This window comes from Halyomorpha halys, unplaced genomic scaffold (genome assembly GCF_000696795.3).
Source record: "Halyomorpha halys isolate HHAL.00 unplaced genomic scaffold, Hhal_1.1 Scaffold1357.1, whole genome shotgun sequence".
Taxonomy (NCBI): Eukaryota; Metazoa; Arthropoda; class Insecta; order Hemiptera; family Pentatomidae; genus Halyomorpha; species Halyomorpha halys.
In genome coordinates, this window is record NW_027109325.1 from 126456 (window position 1) to 148387 (window position 21932).

The 21932-nt window shown below is 29.1% G+C and overlaps 2 protein-coding genes across 3 annotated transcripts in view; one reads left to right on the forward strand and one right to left on the reverse strand.

Annotated features, from left to right (window-relative positions):
- Positions 1-118: 118 nt before the first annotated feature.
- On the reverse strand, positions 119-18205 carry Pgant5 (polypeptide N-acetylgalactosaminyltransferase 5). 2 transcript variants are annotated; one of them, XM_014434373.2, is made up of 13 exons: positions 18014-18205; positions 17230-17829; positions 16417-16583; positions 16011-16218; positions 14523-14633; positions 12891-13068; positions 12362-12542; positions 9402-9541; positions 7763-7861; positions 6315-6449; positions 5499-5619; positions 1887-1948; positions 119-210 (listed from the first exon to the last, which is right to left on the reverse strand). In XM_014434373.2, the coding sequence occupies exons 2-12, from the start codon at positions 17685-17687 to the stop codon at positions 1908-1910; spliced, it is 1839 nt and encodes a 612-aa protein (XP_014289859.1). In that variant the 5' UTR covers positions 17688-17829; positions 18014-18205; the 3' UTR covers positions 119-210; positions 1887-1907. The 2 variants fall into 2 exon arrangements, with proteins under 2 accessions (XP_014289859.1, XP_014289860.1); XM_014434374.2 differs by lacking the exons at positions 119-210; positions 1887-1948 and having other exon boundaries at positions 5382-5619; positions 18014-18203.
- A 104-nt stretch (positions 18206-18309) lies between these two features.
- LOC106689425 (polypeptide N-acetylgalactosaminyltransferase 3) overlaps positions 18310-21932 on the forward strand; it is a 29593-nt gene continuing 25970 nt past the window's right edge. Inside the window, exons 1-3 of the mRNA XM_014434376.3 lie at positions 18310-18698; positions 18868-19023; positions 21463-21569. Coding sequence (XP_014289862.1) covers positions 18890-19023; positions 21463-21569 — 241 coding nt within the window. The 5' untranslated portion in view covers positions 18310-18698; positions 18868-18889. The remainder of the gene's footprint in view (positions 18699-18867; positions 19024-21462; positions 21570-21932) is intronic.

Consider the following 21932-nt stretch of genomic DNA (forward strand, 5'->3'; position numbering starts at 1 on the left):
TTACCTGGTATATTTGGAGCAAACAATCGAAGAAAAGTCTAGGTTTTTTTTTTCAAACAGTCATCCAGAACTCAATCTGAGGTTTTACTAAACATTCTTGAGGATCATACACATTAAGTTTGTAGCAAATTTTTTTTCCTTCTTCCATTCTGCTATATAAACCTTTTTTATCGCAATAGCAAAAGTGATCAATCAAAAGAAAGTTTCTCACTAAAATAGAGATTGTAATTTAAGGAATAGGATTAAAATAAAAAAAAATCTGTAATGAAAAGAAATAAGATATTTTATTTAGATATGTACATTTTGAAATGTAATTAATTTTATACAATTTAAATTAAAAATATATATTTCATGAAAAATAATTTATAATTTTAACCAATAAAAGTTTTTACATGTAAATCAAATTACAACTACAATGGAAGGACTTCATTTGGAAGCTGAATTATAACTTAATGAACCCTTCGAATTCAACTTACATTAGATTTACGGAACCTGTCAATTCAAAAAATTTTAAATATAATTGAAAGATTTTATATTTAATGAATCAAATATAATTTATTTGAAAATGATAAATTTTATTTACTTATATTCTATCTCATTATCCGTTAGTTTAATGCATCTATAAATTTAATGTTGAAGATTTAATATATGCATTTTTGTAACCTTCACTTTTATTTATTTTAGTACGAAGTTAGAATATTAAAATTATGAAGTTAGCAAATTTTATTGGTCATAATGAAAATATAGTTTCATCATTTTAAACATATTACAGTAAAGTTTTATATTATATAATTTTTATTATCTTTTCTAAAATTTTATGTAATATTTTCTTATCAGTAAAAAGTATTTATTTATTTAGAAAAACACAAGAAATGAACCAGAAGAGCAAATCTCATTTGCAATAAATAAGTTTCTTCTATACATCATCCTTTACTAAAACTAAAGTGTGTATAATGTTTTATTAAGTTTTAACAGTCAACATCTAATTAACAGTCATTACCTAATTTAATAAATCATATTTTTAAATTAAGCTTGTATAGAAAGCTCTGCAATCCATCAACAAATTTAAATTTATGATTCAACGATCTATATGACATAGAATTAATTAGTTGGAAAAACTAGATTTAATGTTATCCCGATTCTGTTGCAAATCGCAGAGAACATAGTTCTCGAGGAAGGTTAAGTAAATATTTAATGGATTACGAAAGAATGCATTACAAATTTTAAAATATTAATATATTCTCTGATTTCAAAAATAAAATTACGTTTTTCAAACTAATACAGACAATATTTTTTAAGTTTAAAAAAGCCTAGTGCAACTGAAGATGTGAATTTTTTCTTACTGAACTTTAATATTGAATACTGATTAATTTTTATGAAACAATTTGATATTAAGATTTTCCGAGTGTAGTTGTAATGTATTGTAATATCTGTATTGTAAATTCAACCAATTCCAAACTTTTTTATTTGTTGTAATATTATAAAAACTAACAGAAAATTTTATAGGTGAATAATTATTAAAATAACTGCTATTATTAAAAATAACATTTTAGCAGAGAAGTTTCATTGTAAAACTTTTATGTTTATTGTTTAGGTGAGCGCATTTAGTTAATATTTTTTAACTTTACTAATTCTATGTACAATCACTCATTTTGGTCAAAATGTGATTATGGGTGTGTTCTAGCATGAAGCCACAAATAAATTAGAAATTTAGTAAAGTAGGATCAATTTCATGAAGATTAAAAAAAAAAAAAAGGCTCTTGCTTTTAAACATAATGTCATCAATTTCAAAAGATACAATACTGTGCAGGGAATCAATAAAATAGTAAGTTTTACTTCAAACGTCTATAAATATGTGTATATGCCTATTTATTTAAAATGCTTACCCGGCAGGTATTACACAATTTTCATTGGTAAAATATTCTTTGCAATTCTATGAATGTGAAATCTGAAAAATTAATTTGCCATGTATAAATATGCACTGAGATTGAATACAAGATATCCTTAAACAGAAAAATAAATTAGCCAAGACTCGAAATCGTGATACTTTTGGATGAAATTATAAAACTTTGTTCATTTAAATATTACAGTAAATAAACAAAAGGAACATTGTATGATATTACATTAAAAAATTAATCTTGAGAACATAGATATGCCTTGAGTTTAACACATTCATTGCGGAATGTCATGTTAGAATGCCAAGTTTGGAGACATTCTAGATTCAATGTAATCTGGTGGGGACACTGCTACAAAAGGTAGAAATTTTTACTTGATCATCACAGTTACTACAATTTCTACTTAGGACCCTGTTTAAGAAATAATAATTTTAAAGGTAAGGGAAAAAATTCATATTTTGCTAAATTTTAATAATGCCTTCACAAATTGAATTTTCTTATTAAAAATAAATAATTTAATATTTTTTTTATATTTAGTTAATTTTTTTTTTACACCATGTAGTTTTTTGGGGAAGACTTTATCTTTGTAAATCTTAATTATTTTTGATTCAGTTACATATTTGTTTTATATGATTTCAAAACAATGTTTTATTAAAAAAAATTGATAAAAATAGTAATTTATTAGTAAGAAAAAACAGCGATTAGTATTGTATATAATTTTATTTTTTGAATACTCCGCAATGAAAATGCTAATAATGACAATTAAACCACAAATTCAACATTATTAAAATAGAAAAAATTGATGATACTACACACTTACATTAAATAGTAATCTAAGATATGAACTTTATAACATAAATCTTAGTACTGGGAAGATCAAAATTAAAGGAAGCATTAGGGATACTAAAAAAATACAATAGACATGATTCAACTTATTTGTGATAATGTCACAATTCATTAGTGTTTTTAAAATACATCTCTAATAATTTGAGTATAAAAATAATAATCAATAAAAAGGTATGGAAAACAAGTAAAATATGGCTTTACTGAAATCTCAATCACAGTTGTTTATTCCCCCTTGTTCAAGAGATTAATATATCAATCCTTTACCGTGGGATGAATAAATTCTCTACGAGTGATCTGTGCAATAAGTGAACAGTTTCACCATAAATTTTCTATTATTAGTCAAAATGATATGAAAAAGAATATGATAGTCATATTCACATATATTATTTGATAAAACCAAACATTGCTATCAATTAAAATCCAGTGGACACCATACAACAACAAGTGGTCAACCAGTTTTCTCACTATAACTAATACAAGGAAAGATTAAACTTTGGACAAAGACTTGATTGAATAAGAGTGATTAAATGAATGAACAAAATGATAAATGTTTGGATGTCAATAAGCAATACCTCTATCCTGTTCGCACATAAGCTAAGTATTATAATAATCTTAGTTTCAAAACCAGTGGTATGAGCTAATGGCCAACAACCAAGCAACAGTCATGTAAAATATGATATATGGCCAATAAGCTGATGGTGGAAATTGACTTAATTATAATCTCTTCATACTTCACTTCCGAGTGAGGCAGAATATCGAGAAGAAAAATTATTCAATGATACTTGTTAGCAGCTTATGATATGAAGACTAGGAAGTGTAAAATCTTTATAGTCTATTATGGCATTTTGTACACAATCATGAATGAAACATAAGTGGCATGAAGCTGCATAGGAGAACAAAACCAAAGGTGAGTAATTATAGACTCTACAGAGCAACAAACAGCAAAATAGAAAAACAAAAATTTGAAATGAAAAATATTGGAAACAGAAAAAAATAAATACAAGGCATGAAAAACTTATGTAGCAAACCAGCTAAATCTTGTGGGTAATTTAAATAAATTTGAAAGAGCAGTAATCTTGAATTTAGACAAATAAAGTAGAATTGAGCCATTAGTGCACAAAGAATTATAAATTTATTAACGGAATAAAAATAAATGTAATATTAATTAAGAGAAATTTAGATTGGAAATGTCAAAAGAACAAAAGTAAGGTATAAAGGAACAATGGATTGTATCTACTTCAGTTATTTTTAAAATACAATAACATCTATTACATGATACAGAGTTCATTATCTACATGGAGATATTGTAAACAGAATCTTAGGTTCATATATAAAAAAAAAGAATGAACAAAGAAAAAATTTGAAAAATTAGTAAATATTTTAGCTTTATAAGCAAACTTTTTTTTTTTTTATTAAAAAATGTTGGTCAAGGAAAACATAACATTGTATACTTAAGTTTTAATTTATCATAACTTTATTCTAAGAATATGGGATTATGAAACAACTATAAATTTTTTAAAGAAAAACAAGAAAGACATTATTGCTAGACTTGAAAGTTCAAATTATTTACATACATACATATGTACTTCCTTCTGAAATGATACCGTCTAGTTTAGTAATTTATACAAAAAAGATAGAACAGTACCATCTGAATGCAGGAATTCACTAAACAATTTTTAATTATAATGTACCACCACCCAAACTTCCTGATATGATATCACGTCAAAGATAAACTTACTTTTCTTGTACTAAATTGTTAACTCTTAATATTAACAATGCTCTCCTAATGAGCCAATTCTAATTACAAACGCTCGGATTGTCATAGTTGATATCAAAGAATTAAATAAAAAAAAATAACAATAAATGCAATAATTTGTTTAAAATAATGAGCATAATAAATATAAACAATTAAGTACATGATAATAACTATGGTTTATAAAAAATATTTTGACAATATATATATTTATATACAAGCTTAAACTTTGATAGTAAATTACATACTAAGTTTCTTTTACAACCATACTAGTACAAATATAAAAATCAAATAAATAATTTATTTTAATAATTAAGTAAAATTGCACATTTTTAAGACATTAAGTATATTTAATAAAGTCAGGAGAGAACTTGAAAAAAAAAAAAAAAAAGGATTTATTAATATTTAAAGAAAATGTTAATGTTTTAATGTCCCAACTAGTTAAGTTATCAAACAGATTATGGGGATCTCAATTACATTAATAACTTGAAAACATTAAAAAATGAGAAATTATAGATACATAAAGAAATATTATAGTTAAATAGTTGTAATATAAATAGTTGAACTACAATAAATAAAATTAATTAGTTATCACATTTCAAAGTGATAAACCCTGAAATTTTTTAATTTGTTTGCAGACTTCAAAAATAATGTAAAAAAAAAAAATTCACGATTAAATTATCCAGATATGCTGACAAATATATTCTAAGTAATCTAAGTTTTGCTAAATTATCACTTTGTATAGAATATATTTATTTAAAAAACAAAAACAAAAAACCCTAACACTACCATGGCACTATAAAGTGGCCAATATTTTTCATATTACTTGGTATAAGTATAAACCTTTTAATGACAAATCAAAGGGCACTTAGTTAAAATAACAAAAATATAGATAATATTTATTGCTCTAATCACAATTTATAAAAAGAGTTGGTCTGATTAAGTTCAGGGTTTAGCCTAGGAAAGTGGTAACTCCTAGCTATTAGCCTGCCATTTAAATTTACTATTCATAATCCACTGCTGGCCTCGGCTGTTATCACAGGTCCTCAGCAATGGCTGCGATGAATCCCTGGCATCAGGTTTCTGCAGGCACTGGTTAGTATTAACATGCTTTATTGTCCCGTCCTAAAACACCATCACACTTTTTACTAAAATCTGAAATTTTTACTTAAGTCCAAATATATTTTATCATCTAATTTAAAATTACAACTGTATTTTTTAATAATTATCAATTATATATTTAAATAATAGGAGACTGTGGTGACTTAAAATATAACCAGAGTACTCTCATTTCAGAGGCAGCACAGGTTTAAATTTGTCCTGGGAGAGTCGTCCAATATTTCATTATAGAGCCAAAAAATAAATTAAACTTCATACTTATTCTGGCTAGAATAATATAATAGAAAAAATCTATAGAAAAACCTGTTGTTTCATGACAGGAAAAATTTAGCTTGTTGAAAAAAGATAGAAGGTATAACACAAATAAGAACATACTTTTATTGCACTAAGGTAGGTAGGTGTTGCAATACGATGCTTTGGTAGTTTTATGATAAAAAACTGGGGAGGGAGCTCGAATCTGTAAGAGACAATTTCTGCCTAATTGTCATTTCTATGACTATTATATAAAGGTGTATGGTGGTCTATATGTAATTTCACATAACCTTTATTTCAGTTTTATGAAGTGGAACACTATTTCTATATGTTTAGGTTTTCTGTAGAATTCTTCAGACATTAGATTGTAATTGATTGGGACCTATATTTATCTATGTATCCCTACAGCACAGACAAAGATATTCAAACAAGGACTAATTAATAAATACCTCTTCATTATAGACCCAAGCCTGATTTCCTCCCATTCCATGGCATCGTACCAACTTCACTGGTCCATCTATGTTGGCTGCATCCAAACAATTATCATCTGACATTATTTGCTGACGTTTAGTATATGCAAATACCTGAAAAAAACACATGCATTTACAAGGTACAATAAATTAACAAATAGTTAAAAGTTATGAGATAACAAATAATAAAATTTTAAGCATTCAGTAATTATTTTCTTTCCTTAGCTTATTATTATTATTAGCTAATTATTTTCTTTCCTTAACTTTCCTTAGCTGAGTAAAATAGAAAAATTGTTTGATATATCTACATTAATAACATACTTTTATTGGACTAAAATAGGTAGGTGTTGCAATACCACATTTTTGTAGTTTTATGATAAAAAACTGGGGAGGGAGCTCACATCTGAAAGAGACAATTTCCGTCAAATTGTCATTGCTAACTATTATATAAAGGTGTGTATATTTGTAAATAAATTATATATTTTTTTTTATTTATTCATTTATTTTTATTATTTTTCTCAGAAATGAACTACATATTAAAAGTTAGAGAGCTTTAAGGAGAAAAATTTACAAGTATCATCTAAATTTTAAGAGTGATTTTGGCACTGACATCTATAGAAAAACATATTTTTTGGACAGCACATCCACAATTGCATCCTGAGTACACGATCTAGTACATTGGCATTAGGGGCTGAAACCCAATAAAACAAAAAAAAAAAAAAAATGACAAAATTGGTAGTTTTTCAACATTTAAATGAGGAATACAGAGTTAATTAATTAATGGCTGGAAATGGGACTCAGGGGGGGGGGGGAGAGTTGAAATGTATAGATCTGTTTAAATTTAACCTTGTAACAATAATTACTTTACCTGGTAGTATTAGAAGATTAAAAATTAAACTATATTGAAGTTCATGGTTAACAATCCTCATTCAAACAGCTTCATAATCAACAGTTAAACTTCACGTGATACTTATGAAAATATTAATTTATAACTTTAAAATAAGGTACAAATACTCAACAACCTATAGCTGCCTCTCTGTGATTTCCGTTCCTAATTATGGATTATGATGAAGCATTAGAGTGGCTCTGCCACTCAGTGATTTCTGTTTCCAGTTTATAGATAATGGTATTACTTGGTTAGAGAAGGAGTGGGTATTCATTTTAATATTAAACATATAAACTATTTACTTATATAATTATTATTATAGATGATGAATTTTATTATAATAATATTTCACCATAATTACAGATTATGGTGAAGTATTAGAATGGCTTTATGGTGATACTTTTTAAGATGAAGTATTCATTTTAATAATCTTATATAATTATTATTATAGATTATGGTGTTACCTGGTATGATGAAAGAGTAGGTATTTATTCTAATATTAAACATATAAAATATTATCTGATTTATACTGAAAATGTACCTGGTTGCCTCCCAATCCATGGCAATAACTCATTCCCAGATTTTCAGAGCTCTTTCTTCCCAATGTATCAAGGCAGTTTTGACTCTCCAAATTTTTAACCTAATTGATAAAATTGACATGGTTAAAATTTTCTTTAAATAAACATCTGTATGTAAATATAAATAAATACATTAGCTTCTTTCTATTACATAACCTCAAAGACCTAATGCAGTGAAAATTCAATATAACAGACATCGACAAGTAAGATGATTTTGTCTGTTATATGGGCGGGGCACGATGGCCGTGGGTCCTAGAGGGCTTGGTTTGGAATGTTGTGGGGTCGATTCCCACCTGGATCAGTTTCTTGACATTCCCTCCTTTGTTAGAACACAGCGGCACTTCTAAGTAGCTTTCAGAGGTTGGCAAAAAATACCACTAGTTCCACTTGCAGGACTAGTTCCCCAGCAATACCAATACTGTTATATGGAGGTTTCTGTTATTATAAAAAGAATCGCTGTGATAACTCATAATCTGAATAACTCTAGAACAATGTAATGTTTTTTTTAAAAAAAAGAGTACACTGATTTAATACAGATTATGAGTTAATACAGCTTAACCACTTTAAATTTTCAACACCAAATTTTCACATTCGATAAAAATTACAGTTAAAATCAAATTAATTAAGATCAAATATTTTATTATTTTTATTTGCATGAGAATATAAAGTTAATAAATGAAACTTACAAAGCCTAAAAATTTGTATCTACTAAGCAAATACTCATGTATTTCAATAATGATAAGGTTTTGAAATATGTATTAGAAAAACATTGCAGATTATTACACAAGGTTTAATATTAGCTCGTGCATCTCCAATCCTAGCTCCTTCTCCCCTCCTCACCATACCATAACAAATCCCTCCAACCTAATGATAATAGTAATGAATAGCAATACATATTTAAGTTAAGATCTATGAGTTCTAAGAGTCTAATACTAAAATCAATAATAAAGTTAATACATAATACCAATTATACCTACTATCAATAATAAAAATATTGAAAACTCTACTTACAAAAACAAAAAATTATATATACATATATATATATATATATAAAAGGACAAACTGATTTTTATTAATGATCTGCCAAGGCTTTAGTAAAATAAAACTATTGTTAGTGAATTTTATTATTACCCCGTCTGAGCATAAAGGAGCCCATTCAGGCTGAACCAATCCGCACCACTCCTCTTCAGCCATTTAAAAGGTAACAGATAGAGAAAGACCAAGGGGATAAGAGAGTGGAGCAGACCAGTGGGCGGTATGGTACTAGGCTGAGTCTCTATCTATTACAGACCATTTTACTATTGAAAAGCAGGCCGGTTCGATCCCAGTGAATGCCCTATTCTAAATTGATCTGTATAGTGTTCTCTAAAAGCTTTAAGACACCTTTTTAAGACATTAAAAAGACGTAAATCCAATAACTGGTTCTATTCATTGAATAAAGAACTTTCTAATATCACAAAAAGATATATTTTGCCTAACAATGTAGAAACAATATAAACATATATTTAAAAGAAAATTGGAGTTAAAAGTCTTCAAACTTAAGTAGTATAATATTAAACATATCTTCATATATCACAGAACTAATGATACTATGATAATTACCTCTCCCAAATAATAATAGTCCAATGGCATTTGAGATTCAGGATATATATTTTCTAAATACCAACGGAATGATTTACATTTTAGTTTTTCTCTTAAAGCTTTCCTTTCCGAGACATCTCCTACTGCTACATTTGTCGCTCCTATGAGAATAAAAACAACTTAAATACACAGAAAATGTTCCATTTTTAAATTTAAATTTAAAAAATATAGTATTTAATAAAGTAATAATCATTAAAGAGAATATTCTATTACATAAATTATACAACTGTTAGTAACATGCCTATGTTAGTTACAAAAGCCCAACAAAAAAAAAATAAATAAATAAAATTAGAAGCCATTTACATATCAAAGAATGAAATAAAAATTAGCAAATATTTGTGTAAAAGAATACCTTACAATAAATTATTGATATCATACATTACACTAAGCCTATTGCACTTATTATTGACATATTTTCTACTCATCTTCACTTATTATTTATCCAGTGAAAATCATTTAATAAACATAGAAAAGATGGTCTGGGTTGCGGTCAAAAAAAGAACAAATAGTTTATAACTATTTTAATGTCCGACGTTTTGCCCCACTTTGCAGGGCTTCATCAGGGCTGTTCAAAGCGAAAGGTTGAACCTGAATTTCCTTTTGAACAGTCCTGATGAAGCCCTGTAAAGTGGAGCGAAACGTTGGAGATTAAAATGGTTATACGCTATTTGTTCTTTTTTTGACCGCAACCCTGACCCTCTTCTTATATTTAAATTTTTACGGACAACTATACATACATGTAAATTTAATAAATAGATTGCTGTAACTGCTTACAACCTAGATTATAATGTGTAATTTGTTTTATATTATTTTAGGTTAGAAAAATTGATTACAAAAAAGAGTAGAATACTAGATATATAAAAAGAATCAGATATTCATACGGAACAAGTTGATAATATAATCAATGAAATATTTTTTTTTTTTGTTTTAACATTATTGTTCATTTAAGGGTAATTTGTTTTAATGAAAAATATATTTGTCATTTGGAATGAGATATTTTTCTATAATATTAATACTTTCTATTTCAAAACGATTAACACGTATAAATGCAAACAATTCACAATTTAGATAAGTTACAATCTGAATAAGGATTAAAAAAAAAAGAGTTTTGCAATGATAAAATAGACTGCATAAACCTAATGAATCAAAAGGTGATATTTACTGTAATGAAGAAAGAGAGAATTTTTATTTGTTCACTGTCAAAGTTTGACCAGTTTCTTATATATAAAATTTCACAAGCTATCTTTTTGCTTATAAAAAAAATTCCTTAGCACAATGGGAAGGGTGTATCTTTCGACCAACAGGGCCAATTTTGAAGAACTGTAGTTATAATTTTTCTCATTAGAAAACTAAAACCAGTTAAGTGATAAATGAACTACCCCTTTCAGTTTGGGGACCAGTTTCACTTCAAAATGCTTGTTAATGGTATGGTACCACAAGAGAATAGGATATGAAAAAATTAGTCTATTATAATTTCAGTTACAAAAATTCAGAATAGAACTACTTGGTATACCATTCTGATTTTTAAGAGAAATTGAAAAAAATTTTCTTCAAGATTTAAAAAAATTTTTTTAAAAATAACTTTTATTAATTTTTAACAATATGAAATTGATACAAACTATTTTCACTGAATAAATTTAAAATTTTCTTTAAAAAATATCAAAGGTACTAACAATTATAACATAACATGTATGTGCTGCTGCTTTAGGAGGAAGCTAAAAGAAAGCAATCATCAGCCAAGAAATGAAAGGAAAGAATAGATATATACAATACAAATAAAGGAGGAATAAAGGTAACAAGCAGGGATGATCCAAAGATGAAGCAGAGGGAGAAGGGAGTGTGCAAAAAGAAACTGCACTGTTATTTCAGACCTGGGTTAATAGAGTAGTAGAACTGCCTCCACTCATCGAGCCAGACCTCAGCTAAGCGAGCATTGTTGTGGTTAACAATCCTGGATGTGCCTCCGGGAAATGTATAAGGTGTAGATTTCCGGAAGACATGTCCCACATGGGAGCATGTCGCTATCTCCAAAACACCTCCGCACATCCATATCTACATTTAATACCCGACGAAATACATCCATAGTTATAAACGAAATAGAAAGATGAAAAAAAAACAAGCAATATTATCATAATCTGTTTAAAATAAAAAACAAAAAAACTTAGCCCATATTAAAGAAAAAAATAAGTGAGAAAAATTGAAGCAAAATATTTTACTTCCTTCATAAATAAATAATAGAAATAAAAATAAAGAAATTACACAGACGATAATATGCACACATTCATGAGGCACAAACTTACAACACATGTACACAACCATACAAACTCATTTAGGCTTCAAAAATTAGTCAATGTTGAAAATATAAAGATAAATTAAAACGTCAAACCTTTCAAATAACTCACACCAAAGCTATACATTTTTTTATTAATTTAAGAAAAAAATGATAGAAAACAAAAATAAATAAACATAAATACATAAAAGAAACAACAAAATAAAAGCTGGTTTAAGGAATAATTGGATACTGGATTATAGGAATAATTGGAATCAACATTTCACAGCTAACGGATTAAAGCAAATTTTAGATATTTGTTGTTAATTGCATAAGTTAGTATATTAGTATTAGTCAATTAAGCCGGTCCCTTGTTAAAAAAAAAAAAGCGACATTAGCACTACATGCAAAATATTTATATTAGCCCAAAAATTATTATTTTTTTCTTTTAATGAAGGAAAGCATTTAAATTGAGACAAATATTTGGAAATACATCTTTTAAAATAAATTTTGATTATTTCAAATTAATCATATGTTGTTAACTTAAAATATTTTAAAATTCTATAAATTTAAAGCGAAAACATTATATATACAAAAATCATACATAACGATAGAGAAAATATGATCAGAGGTACCCGAACAAATAGAGTACCTGGGTTCATGGCATAATAGAAATCTCGCCATTCATCCATCCACACTTCAGCGACACGCGCTGCATTGTGGAGGACAATCTTGGAGACCCCACCAGGGAAAGAGTATGGGGATTTGTCCCTGAAGACGTGACCCACGTGAGAACAGGGAATTATCTCCAGGTTACCTCCGCACTGCCAGACCTGTATTTTTACAATGGTTATTGGTAATAATAAAATCCCTAACTCTTCAAAACTACACTTCCAAATTCACCTCCGGGAAAGAAGTATAGTTCATTTACAATCTAGCGAACATAAAAATATAATTGCTAAGAAAAATGTACAAAACTAAATGTAAAAATTAAAGTGTTTAACTGATAAATAAAAAAAAAAACAAGAAAAACACGTATTTTTTATTTGAGAACATATTTATACTTAACTTTAGATAACCATCAAGGAATAAATTAATGGGAGAAGGGTAAGGAAAATTCAGAAATAATAAAAAAATTAAACTATAAAATACGAAAACTATTATTTCCACTAAATACATACCCGGAAGGACATTTCAAGATTCTCACCACCCCATATATCCATTCCTTCATCATAAGCACCTATTTCATAGAAATAATCTTTATCGATGGAAAAAAGACCACCAGCCATTGTTGGTGTCCTTAAAGGTGCTGTACGATCACCTCCTCTTCTTTGCATTTCCCTTTGTGGTACACGATACCTTAAGAAATGTTTTATCAGTTAAATGGATATAAAAATACTATTAATATAGGCATTATATACATAAATTATTATTATTAAAATTGTTAATGTTATTAACGTATGGACAGACACACTCTGTTCAGACGGACCATGTTTTATCAACCAGCCTGCAGAACCAGCAGTATAATCAAGCCCACACTAGTGGAGCCTTTATCTGCAGACAAGATATCTTCTTTTTCAGCACCTTATAATGTTTCAGGTCTGGAAAAGATTAATGAATCCTCAGTTGGCTGACCTCTAGTGACTCTAGCTCCTTTACTTATTTTGCCTTATGCTATCGGTGAGGGTATGGTGGCAGAAATGGTCTCCATATCTCAGAATGTGACCAGTCTTTAAGAAGATAAAAAAAAAAAAAAAACACTAAGAGCAGGCGAAAGACCGATTTATAGGTGCAACCACTTATACAATGGGGGCACCTCAAAAGTTAACAGCTAAGGATGTAAGGTTCCTACCAGAACCATACACTGGCAGTCAAGTCTGTGAACCCCAAGATGTGGAAAGTCAGGATATTGTACAGAAAATATATTAAGAACTTCAACAGACTATCTAGAAACTATGTCCAGGCTATAAATCGGTACATAGTTGCAATATTGCCAAGCAATTATCAGCTCATCCAACTGCTGATTGATCGAACATTTCAAAAATACAATGATATAGATGAAGCCCACAAGGGGTTTATTATTCAGTAGTATAAGCTACAAAATGAACTATATTCTGTCCTGGGACAAGGATTCCAGACTGCTAAAGTAATTCCCTACATTGCCATTAAAAACATTATCCTCTGGTTTAGGGTGAAGCAGGAGAGCAAATCAGCATTACTAAGATGGTATTATTTTATTACACATATCTTACCTAAGAGGCTTAGTATGTAGAATCATCAGACAGGGCTTCAGCAATTGGAGCCTCCACAATATGAAAGTTATGAACAAAAGACTCTTTGACATACTTATAATAATAATAATAGAAAACAGCAATGATAGTCTAAAAGCAAAAGGTATGCAGGCACTTTGGCCTTTGCACGACAACCCTCTAACAACCACAAACCAAGCATTTGGGCATAACCTATGATGGGTGGAGGGGGGGGGGGAGCAAAATAGTCAATTGATCTGCATGCAAACATCTCCTTCTACAATAGATTTCCAAGATATGGAAGAGATAAAGTACCTAGTTTAAGACATCATACACCAATGTCTGGAATAAATGAGTTCACGGAATGCTTCATTTGACATTTCTGAGGCATATGTTTTTGAAAACTGATAATAGGTTTGTTAAAATAAATATAAATAGTGAATTTAATAATAAAAAAAAAATCTGTATTATCCCAAACAACAAGCTATATTACAAGGATGTTAGGTTACCCTGACATTTTTGTCATAAATTCAATAAAGAAACTAAGTTAAAATATTTACTTACCATCTGAAATTTAATTTCCAGTTAAAACCACCCCAAGTCATATCAGAGGCAGTGACATACTCAAAAGTATCATCAGATATAACATCAATTATAGGACAAACAACTGTCTTTCTGAAAACAAGCAGATAAAGAACATATTATGAATTCTATCTTTTTTTATTTGTGTTGTTGGAATTGTATGTCCAAGCCAAGCTCTAACTGATGAGCAGTAATGAAGAACACTATCTTATTAAAAAGTAAAACTTTTTTTTTTATTTGAAATTCTAGAGCCCATCATCTTAATTTATTCTGTAACTTACATTCCTCCGGGAAAGAAGAAAATAAAATAAATAAACCTGCAGGGGCAATGCAATGAAATCTCATAAACATCATAACTAACTTTTTATCTTTTTCTTAAACTATGAATATTAGTATTAAGAAAAGAGACATACATAAATATTTATGGTAACCACTGATAATAAAGAGTAAGTAGGCAATCAATTTTGTAGACGTGGATATGTAAGCAATGATGCAACACAATATTTTTCTTTAATTATGGAAAACACTGTTTATTTTAATTTTTTTTTCAACATCTCTACCACAGTAACATATAAAAGATCTTGGTTCACTATATGATGAAAAAGTAGTTTTATATTTACAAGGATTTCAAAAACATGGTGCCAGCATCCACAATTAAATGCTTTTTGCAATACGTTGGGTATGCCAAAGGAGGTTATCCCAATTTTGACAATGACTGTTTAGAACAAAAAAATACATTTTCTGCCTCAGTCCAGTCCAGGGCTACTGAGCTACAAAATTTATTTCATAAAAAATATAATTTAAGAGTTAATGCATATGTATATATATATATGTGTGTGTGTGTGTGTGTGTGTGTATTAAAACAATGCTTCAAAACAATATAGGCAATGGACAAAATAAATTATTAATTAAGATAGACAAACAAATAAGTGATCAAATTTCTGATTAAAATTTCGTCATTTTTAAATTATACTTAATATTTAAACATCGATAATTTTGTCAATGTTTCTTTCTAATTGTGACCTAAAGGTGGGAGAAAAAAAAAAATTTCAACTGTTGCACATCTAGAGTAGAAGCCTCAACATAGTGCCCATGACATGACCTTTGCCTGCTTTAACCATAACTGGTAATGGTGACTTGTTGATGTTTGATGAGATTGTAATAATTTTTTTTAGAATTAATGGGTTCGGCCAAATAACAATCTATGTTAATTTTTTGTGAAATCAGAGTTTTCACTCAATATCATTCATTTTAGCCCCATCCACTTCTCCCTTTGTAGGAAACCAGAGTGTTGTTTCCCATTGCTGTGAACACCTAAATTGCTTAATAGGCAGGGTGGGGTGAGAAATAAATAAAAAATATTGAAGAACATTAAATTTACTCCAAGCTCCTACATTAAATTTTCATTAATGATTACAAAGTTGATAAGAGTGCTTCTTACAACCATAAAGGCAATAATTAACCAATTACCTGTTTTCAACAATTCTGGACAGCAAAGGTTCTAGCCACCCTTCTGCACATTCACAATGAGCATCGAGGAAAGTAATAACCTGACCAGTAACATGTTTGGCACCAATAAGTCTGGCTCTAATAAGTCCAGATCTTTTTTCTGTTCTCAACACATGAATAGGAACAGGGAGTGTAGCAACATAATCTTCCAATTGTTTTCCCAAATGTTCTACAAATAATCAAGAAATAAATATAAATGTTAATTAATTATAAATAACCAATGGCTGAACACATGAGGGTCTTAGGTCACAAACATATGAATCTGAGAAAAATTGAATATATTTTTTATTTATATTTCAATGATTGTATCTATGTATATATAAATATAAATACAAACTCATTCTACATTAACATAAACATAGCAAACCTCTTTCACTCGCATCATCCACCAAAATAATCTCTTTTAACAATGGTCTTGGAGACCTGTTGATAACACTCCATACTGTTCGCAGAAGAGTTGACCAAGCTTCATTATGAAATACAATGACTATAGTTGTTGTGGGTAAAAGTGACGGATAGACTTTATCTTTGCAACTATAATGGAAAAAAAAGAATAAGTACATTACAAGACATTCAATTCATAGTGATGTATGGATAAAATAATTTAGTTATAATGTAAATGAGAAAAAAACATTATCATAGTTATCAGTGTTTCGTTAAATATTCTCAGTGTGAAAGTCTGGGATAATAGATAAGCACTTTCTATGACTCACATACCCATCATCCTTGGACTAATGATCATCCAACTTTCTATACTCTCATGAGTTGAAAACATTAGAAATTATACATTAATGTAATGAAATAATATAAAGGAATATTTTACACATAAAATAAATAAGTTTAAGCATTAATTTTTTTATGCATGAAATTATATGTGCCAGGACAATTTTCATGCAAAATCTGTCAAACATTACTAATAATTATATTATTTAATTTTAATACATATTTAAGCTAAGTTTTATGATTCAACCATAACGATATTTCATGATATATATAACATATTCATTGTTTTTAGTCGTGATAGCACAAAAAAACTTTATAGTATTCCTCAAATAGTAAATACTGCTAGCAAAATAATAATGCTGACGAAAAGTATAATATGATTGATAAATAAACCTATGACAAAAATATTTATAAAACTAAATATGTGTCAATAATTATAAATTACAGTTATATTTACCCTTCTTGTCTTATATCAGCCAAAGACCTATTCAAAGATATCATATCACTGGCAAGGAGATTAAATTGATTTAACTTAAATTTTTCTTTCATCAGTTTATGTTTTTCTTTAGGTATAGTAACAGCACGCCCCATTTCACCAGGTTTACCAGGATTTTCTGATACTGTTGGGGCAGGTCTCCATCTTTTTAATGTAGTTTTATCATATATAAGCTTTTCTTGTAATTTTCCCCGATCATGCAAATGTTCATAGAGAGCACCCCTTCCTTTTCTTAAACTTTGCGCATTGGACTTCTGTACATCTAAGTCAACAGTCTTTACTAGCCTTTGACAACCCCAACCACCTCCAAGAGCACAGTCTGAATAAAAGGTTAAAACTGCTACTACGAGCATCATCCAAACAAGTGATGTTAATAAGATCACTTTGCAGGTATGGAAACGCACCTTTGTACGAAACATTTTTTTTTTTCATATAAAACAATGACTATCACAAAGGAGATATGTATTCCTAAATAAACTATTTACAATCTACATTAGAAGTCTATAAGTTTCCATTGGCGTGTTGGGCTGAAACAAGGCAGCCCTGGAAATACATAAAAACCTGAAAAAAATACAAAAAATTTCAGATAAGCATGTAATGAAACTTTGGTAGGATCACTCATATGTTATAAGTTAGCATGTGATTTAAAATACAATGACAAAATGCTATAGACAATTAATCAATCAGAATAGAAACAATAAAATTTAACTTTGATATTAAAATGAAAATTGATAACCATACTCACATACATAACCAGACACATTTTACAGATATTTACTGTGTATATGCAAACCACTGAGGACAAAACATTTTGATTGTAACAATTGACGCACAACAACGCAAATTGATGTTAATAAGTCGAATTTCGGCACGCATAAGAGTTAATCAACAACAAAAAAACTTTCTAAACTTAAATATTAACGGTAAATTCTTACACTCCCCAACCATCGCCAACTCTTAACCCCCCACCATCTGATCCTTGACTATTTGACATTCCACCACCACTTCATTTTGATGCAGTGTAACCAACTGATTCGCCGGTTGGTTGTTTACAATTCATTTGTTAACGTTTATCATGTATGTAATTATACCACTTTAATTAAAGCTATTGTGAACGATATTTATTTAAACTTTTCCGTGTGAGATAAAATCTGCATCGTAAATATTGATCGACACATGATTGAAGGTTAATTTATTGTACCCTTCTTTGTTCAATGGCAACAAGTGTTAAAACGAAAATTAGAAAAATCACCCCTATTTCTAAGATCTGCTTTGGATTTGGATATGATATTTACTATTTTGTATGAATTTATAATTTATATTCAAAATTTTTGTTTTGGAGATTTATTATGAAGTGAAAATTGTATTTATAAAGGATGTCGGAATTTCTTGATATGAATGGTAATCAAATTTTGTTAAGTTTTATTGAGGTAAGCATTATTTTCCAGCAGTTGTAAATTTATATTTATATATACAACTATTTTAAGTAGGTGGAATGGAATCTCGTGTAATATATTGGAGCTAATGTATGGCTTGACTTTGCTCTATTGTTTTTTGAATTATTTATTCTGCCCAGCTAATTTTTCATGATAATTTTAGGTTACTTCAAAGCAAAGGAAAAATGTCGAGAAGGCTCTTTCGCCGTGTATGGCTTGTTATTTTAATTATTTGCTTAATAGCTACACTGATCCTTCTTAATATTGACGAACTTCAAGAACAAAATGAAACTCATAGGAAGGACTGGATCCCTGTTAGGTAAAAATAAATAAAGGAATAGAAATAATAAAACACTTTTTTATTTTCCCATAATGCCTATATCACATCTGTTGCACAGATTTAGTGCACCACACGATATCACTTTTGTTTATTATTTTATTGAAAACAATAATAAATGAAAATCAACGAAATATTGATCTGAACATTGATTTAAATCAATCAATTCCAAAATATCTGCATGTTAACACAAAATTACTTCATCACAATAAAAATTAATGCAAATGAAAGTCTTTAAATTAGAGGAAGATATTCTGGGTGGTGTTCAATAAAGGTTTTAAAATAGTAACAAAAACTATTAATTGTTAACCAACATTTTGCCCCACCTTGCAGGGCTCCGTCAGGGCTGATAAGAATGGTGTTCTGTACCTACCATAGTTCTTATCAGCCCTGGCGAAACATTGGTTAACAATAAATAGTTTTTTGTAACTATTTTGAAACCTCCATTGACCGCCACCTGGACTATCTTCCTCCAATCTACTTCATACGGTCAACTATCTTCTTCCAATATGAAAGCCTTTAAAATTGTTGGGAGTTTTTATTCTTCTCCAAGGTGTTTCATCCTTTTAAGGTCTTCTATCCTCTTCTCTAATTTTTTCTTTGTCATCTTCTGATGTTTCTTTCTCCCTCACTTTACTTACTTCCTCTAGTTATCTACCATTCTGTTCAAGTTGACTAATTCTAACAGTAGAGGTTCGCTTCTGTCTTCATCCTCTACTAACAACTTGAAAAATTATGTTTCTCCTTAACTCCTGATCACCTTCAAAGAGAAGTCACTGTCTCCAAAGATCCTATTTCATCTAGTATTCTGTATGGTTCTTTGTGAAAGTTGGTCAGTAATTTTTTATTCTTATCCTGTTTCCTGAGAACTGTGTCTTTTATTTTTATTTCCGAAAGAGTGGCACTTTATTAAACTTTACCTTAAATTGCTTGTTTCAGTCCCTGTCAGAAACTTCCTCCTTTGGCTTGCTATCCTTGGAAAGATCTAGTATTTTTTCTTAAATTTATCTTTCAAAGTTAAGTATGAAAATTGTGTGATACACGCACTGCATCAGATGTATGCCTGTGAATATTTCTTTTCTTGTTCATAGAAGTCATTAAGCTGATTAGGTAAAAATTCTTTTACCTTTATGACCTTCCTGATTTAGGAAAGCTCCTAATCCAACTGGACTGGCATTCGCTATGATTTCAGTGTCTTTCTCTACCTCCTAGTTGCTTCATGATGTTAAACATTAGTATTGGTACATTTTCTCCTACCTCTAAGGTCATTTGCTATTTCCCTTATTTCTTTCAGAGTGCAGTCTCCTACCATACTATACCAAGCCTGGTGACATAATCTGTATACAAAACTAGTACATCGCCAATTTCTTGACAATCCTTTAGAATCTCTTCTATAGTTTTCTGGAAATACTCTGAGGCATAATTCCAAGAAGAAACCTTTTCAATCGATTGCATCCTACGATGTTTGAAATGTAGTTAAGGTTCTGCTTTTAGGTGCCAGCTCTAAAAGTCTTCTATTGTTGGAATTGGGTATTTTTCCTCTAGAACGGACAGTTTAACCCTTCTAAAATCCGAAGATAACCTTAATCCTGTATTTAGTTTAACAACTGGGGAAGGTTGAGAATACTAGGGTGAGTACTCTGATACTGATATCCATTATAATGCGCTCCTCTATTTTAGCCCCAACTTTGGCCCTTATGGAAAATGGGTCTTGTCTCAACTGTGCTATGAGGGTTTAGATTTACGGATACATGTTTAATTTCAAATTAATTAACAGGCCAATGTTTAATAAAGAAATGAAATACAAGGATCTAACAACCAGTGGTATTGTATGGGATATATATATATATCCCATACAATACCACATACAATCAAACATATATATATATATATTCTGCAAAAGGAGGGACTGGCTGTGCCTAATAGCTATTTAAAGGGTTAAAATGATAAAGATATCGAAACAAACTTGAAACAACCTAGTACATATTTGATGAATCTTAATGACATGACGCATACATATGCTATTTATATTATATAGGCAGCGGCATTTTAAAAGCCTGAATAATAAATCCTATTATACATGACAGTCTTAATAAAACATGCAAAATTTGGTTGTACGAAACACTCCAAACTGTTAACTTTAGAATAAGTGAAGGAAGACTTGGGGATGGAGTGAAATAAGTTAGCTAAAGGTTCTATTGTTTTTTACTCAGTTTTTATTTTCTATAACTAATTTACTTATTTATTAAAATTTTATTGGCTTACAAAGCTGTGTTGTTTTTGATTTCCACAAAGTCAGTAAAAAAAAATTAAGTCTTGGTTGATGTATTAATGAAAATTTGTTTCTGTCTGGTTTTTGTTATTAGTCCTTTCTACAGATGTACTACTTAATGTTATTATTTTTTTAATATCTTTTTAAAGGCTTTCAAAGGACCAAAGGGAGTATGTTGATGCTCATGGAGTTCATGTGGTTGTGGGTCATTACATGGGAGATCCTAGCAATTCAGGCAACCCTAATTTAACTGATGGTAAGTCATTATTATTTTTTTTTAAATAATTGCTATCTCAATGTTATGTGAGATTTAATATACTATATTTTTGTCTTATTTTCTCCAAAAATAATATACTTTTGCACTGTATTGATGATCATCAGAGGGGAAGGAGTGGTAGTATGTTTCATATCTATTTTGTAATCCCTAGAACAGGATTCTGGGATTTCAGGGATATCTGAATATATTTAAAATTATATTAAAGTAAAACTTCTTTACTGATGTTCTACAACTCAATAAAAAAAATATATGCAGGAGTAGGCATGGCGAAAATAACATGGCCCTCCTCAACAACAGTTTCCAAAAAATTTGTTTATCTATCAAATTACATAAAAAACATAC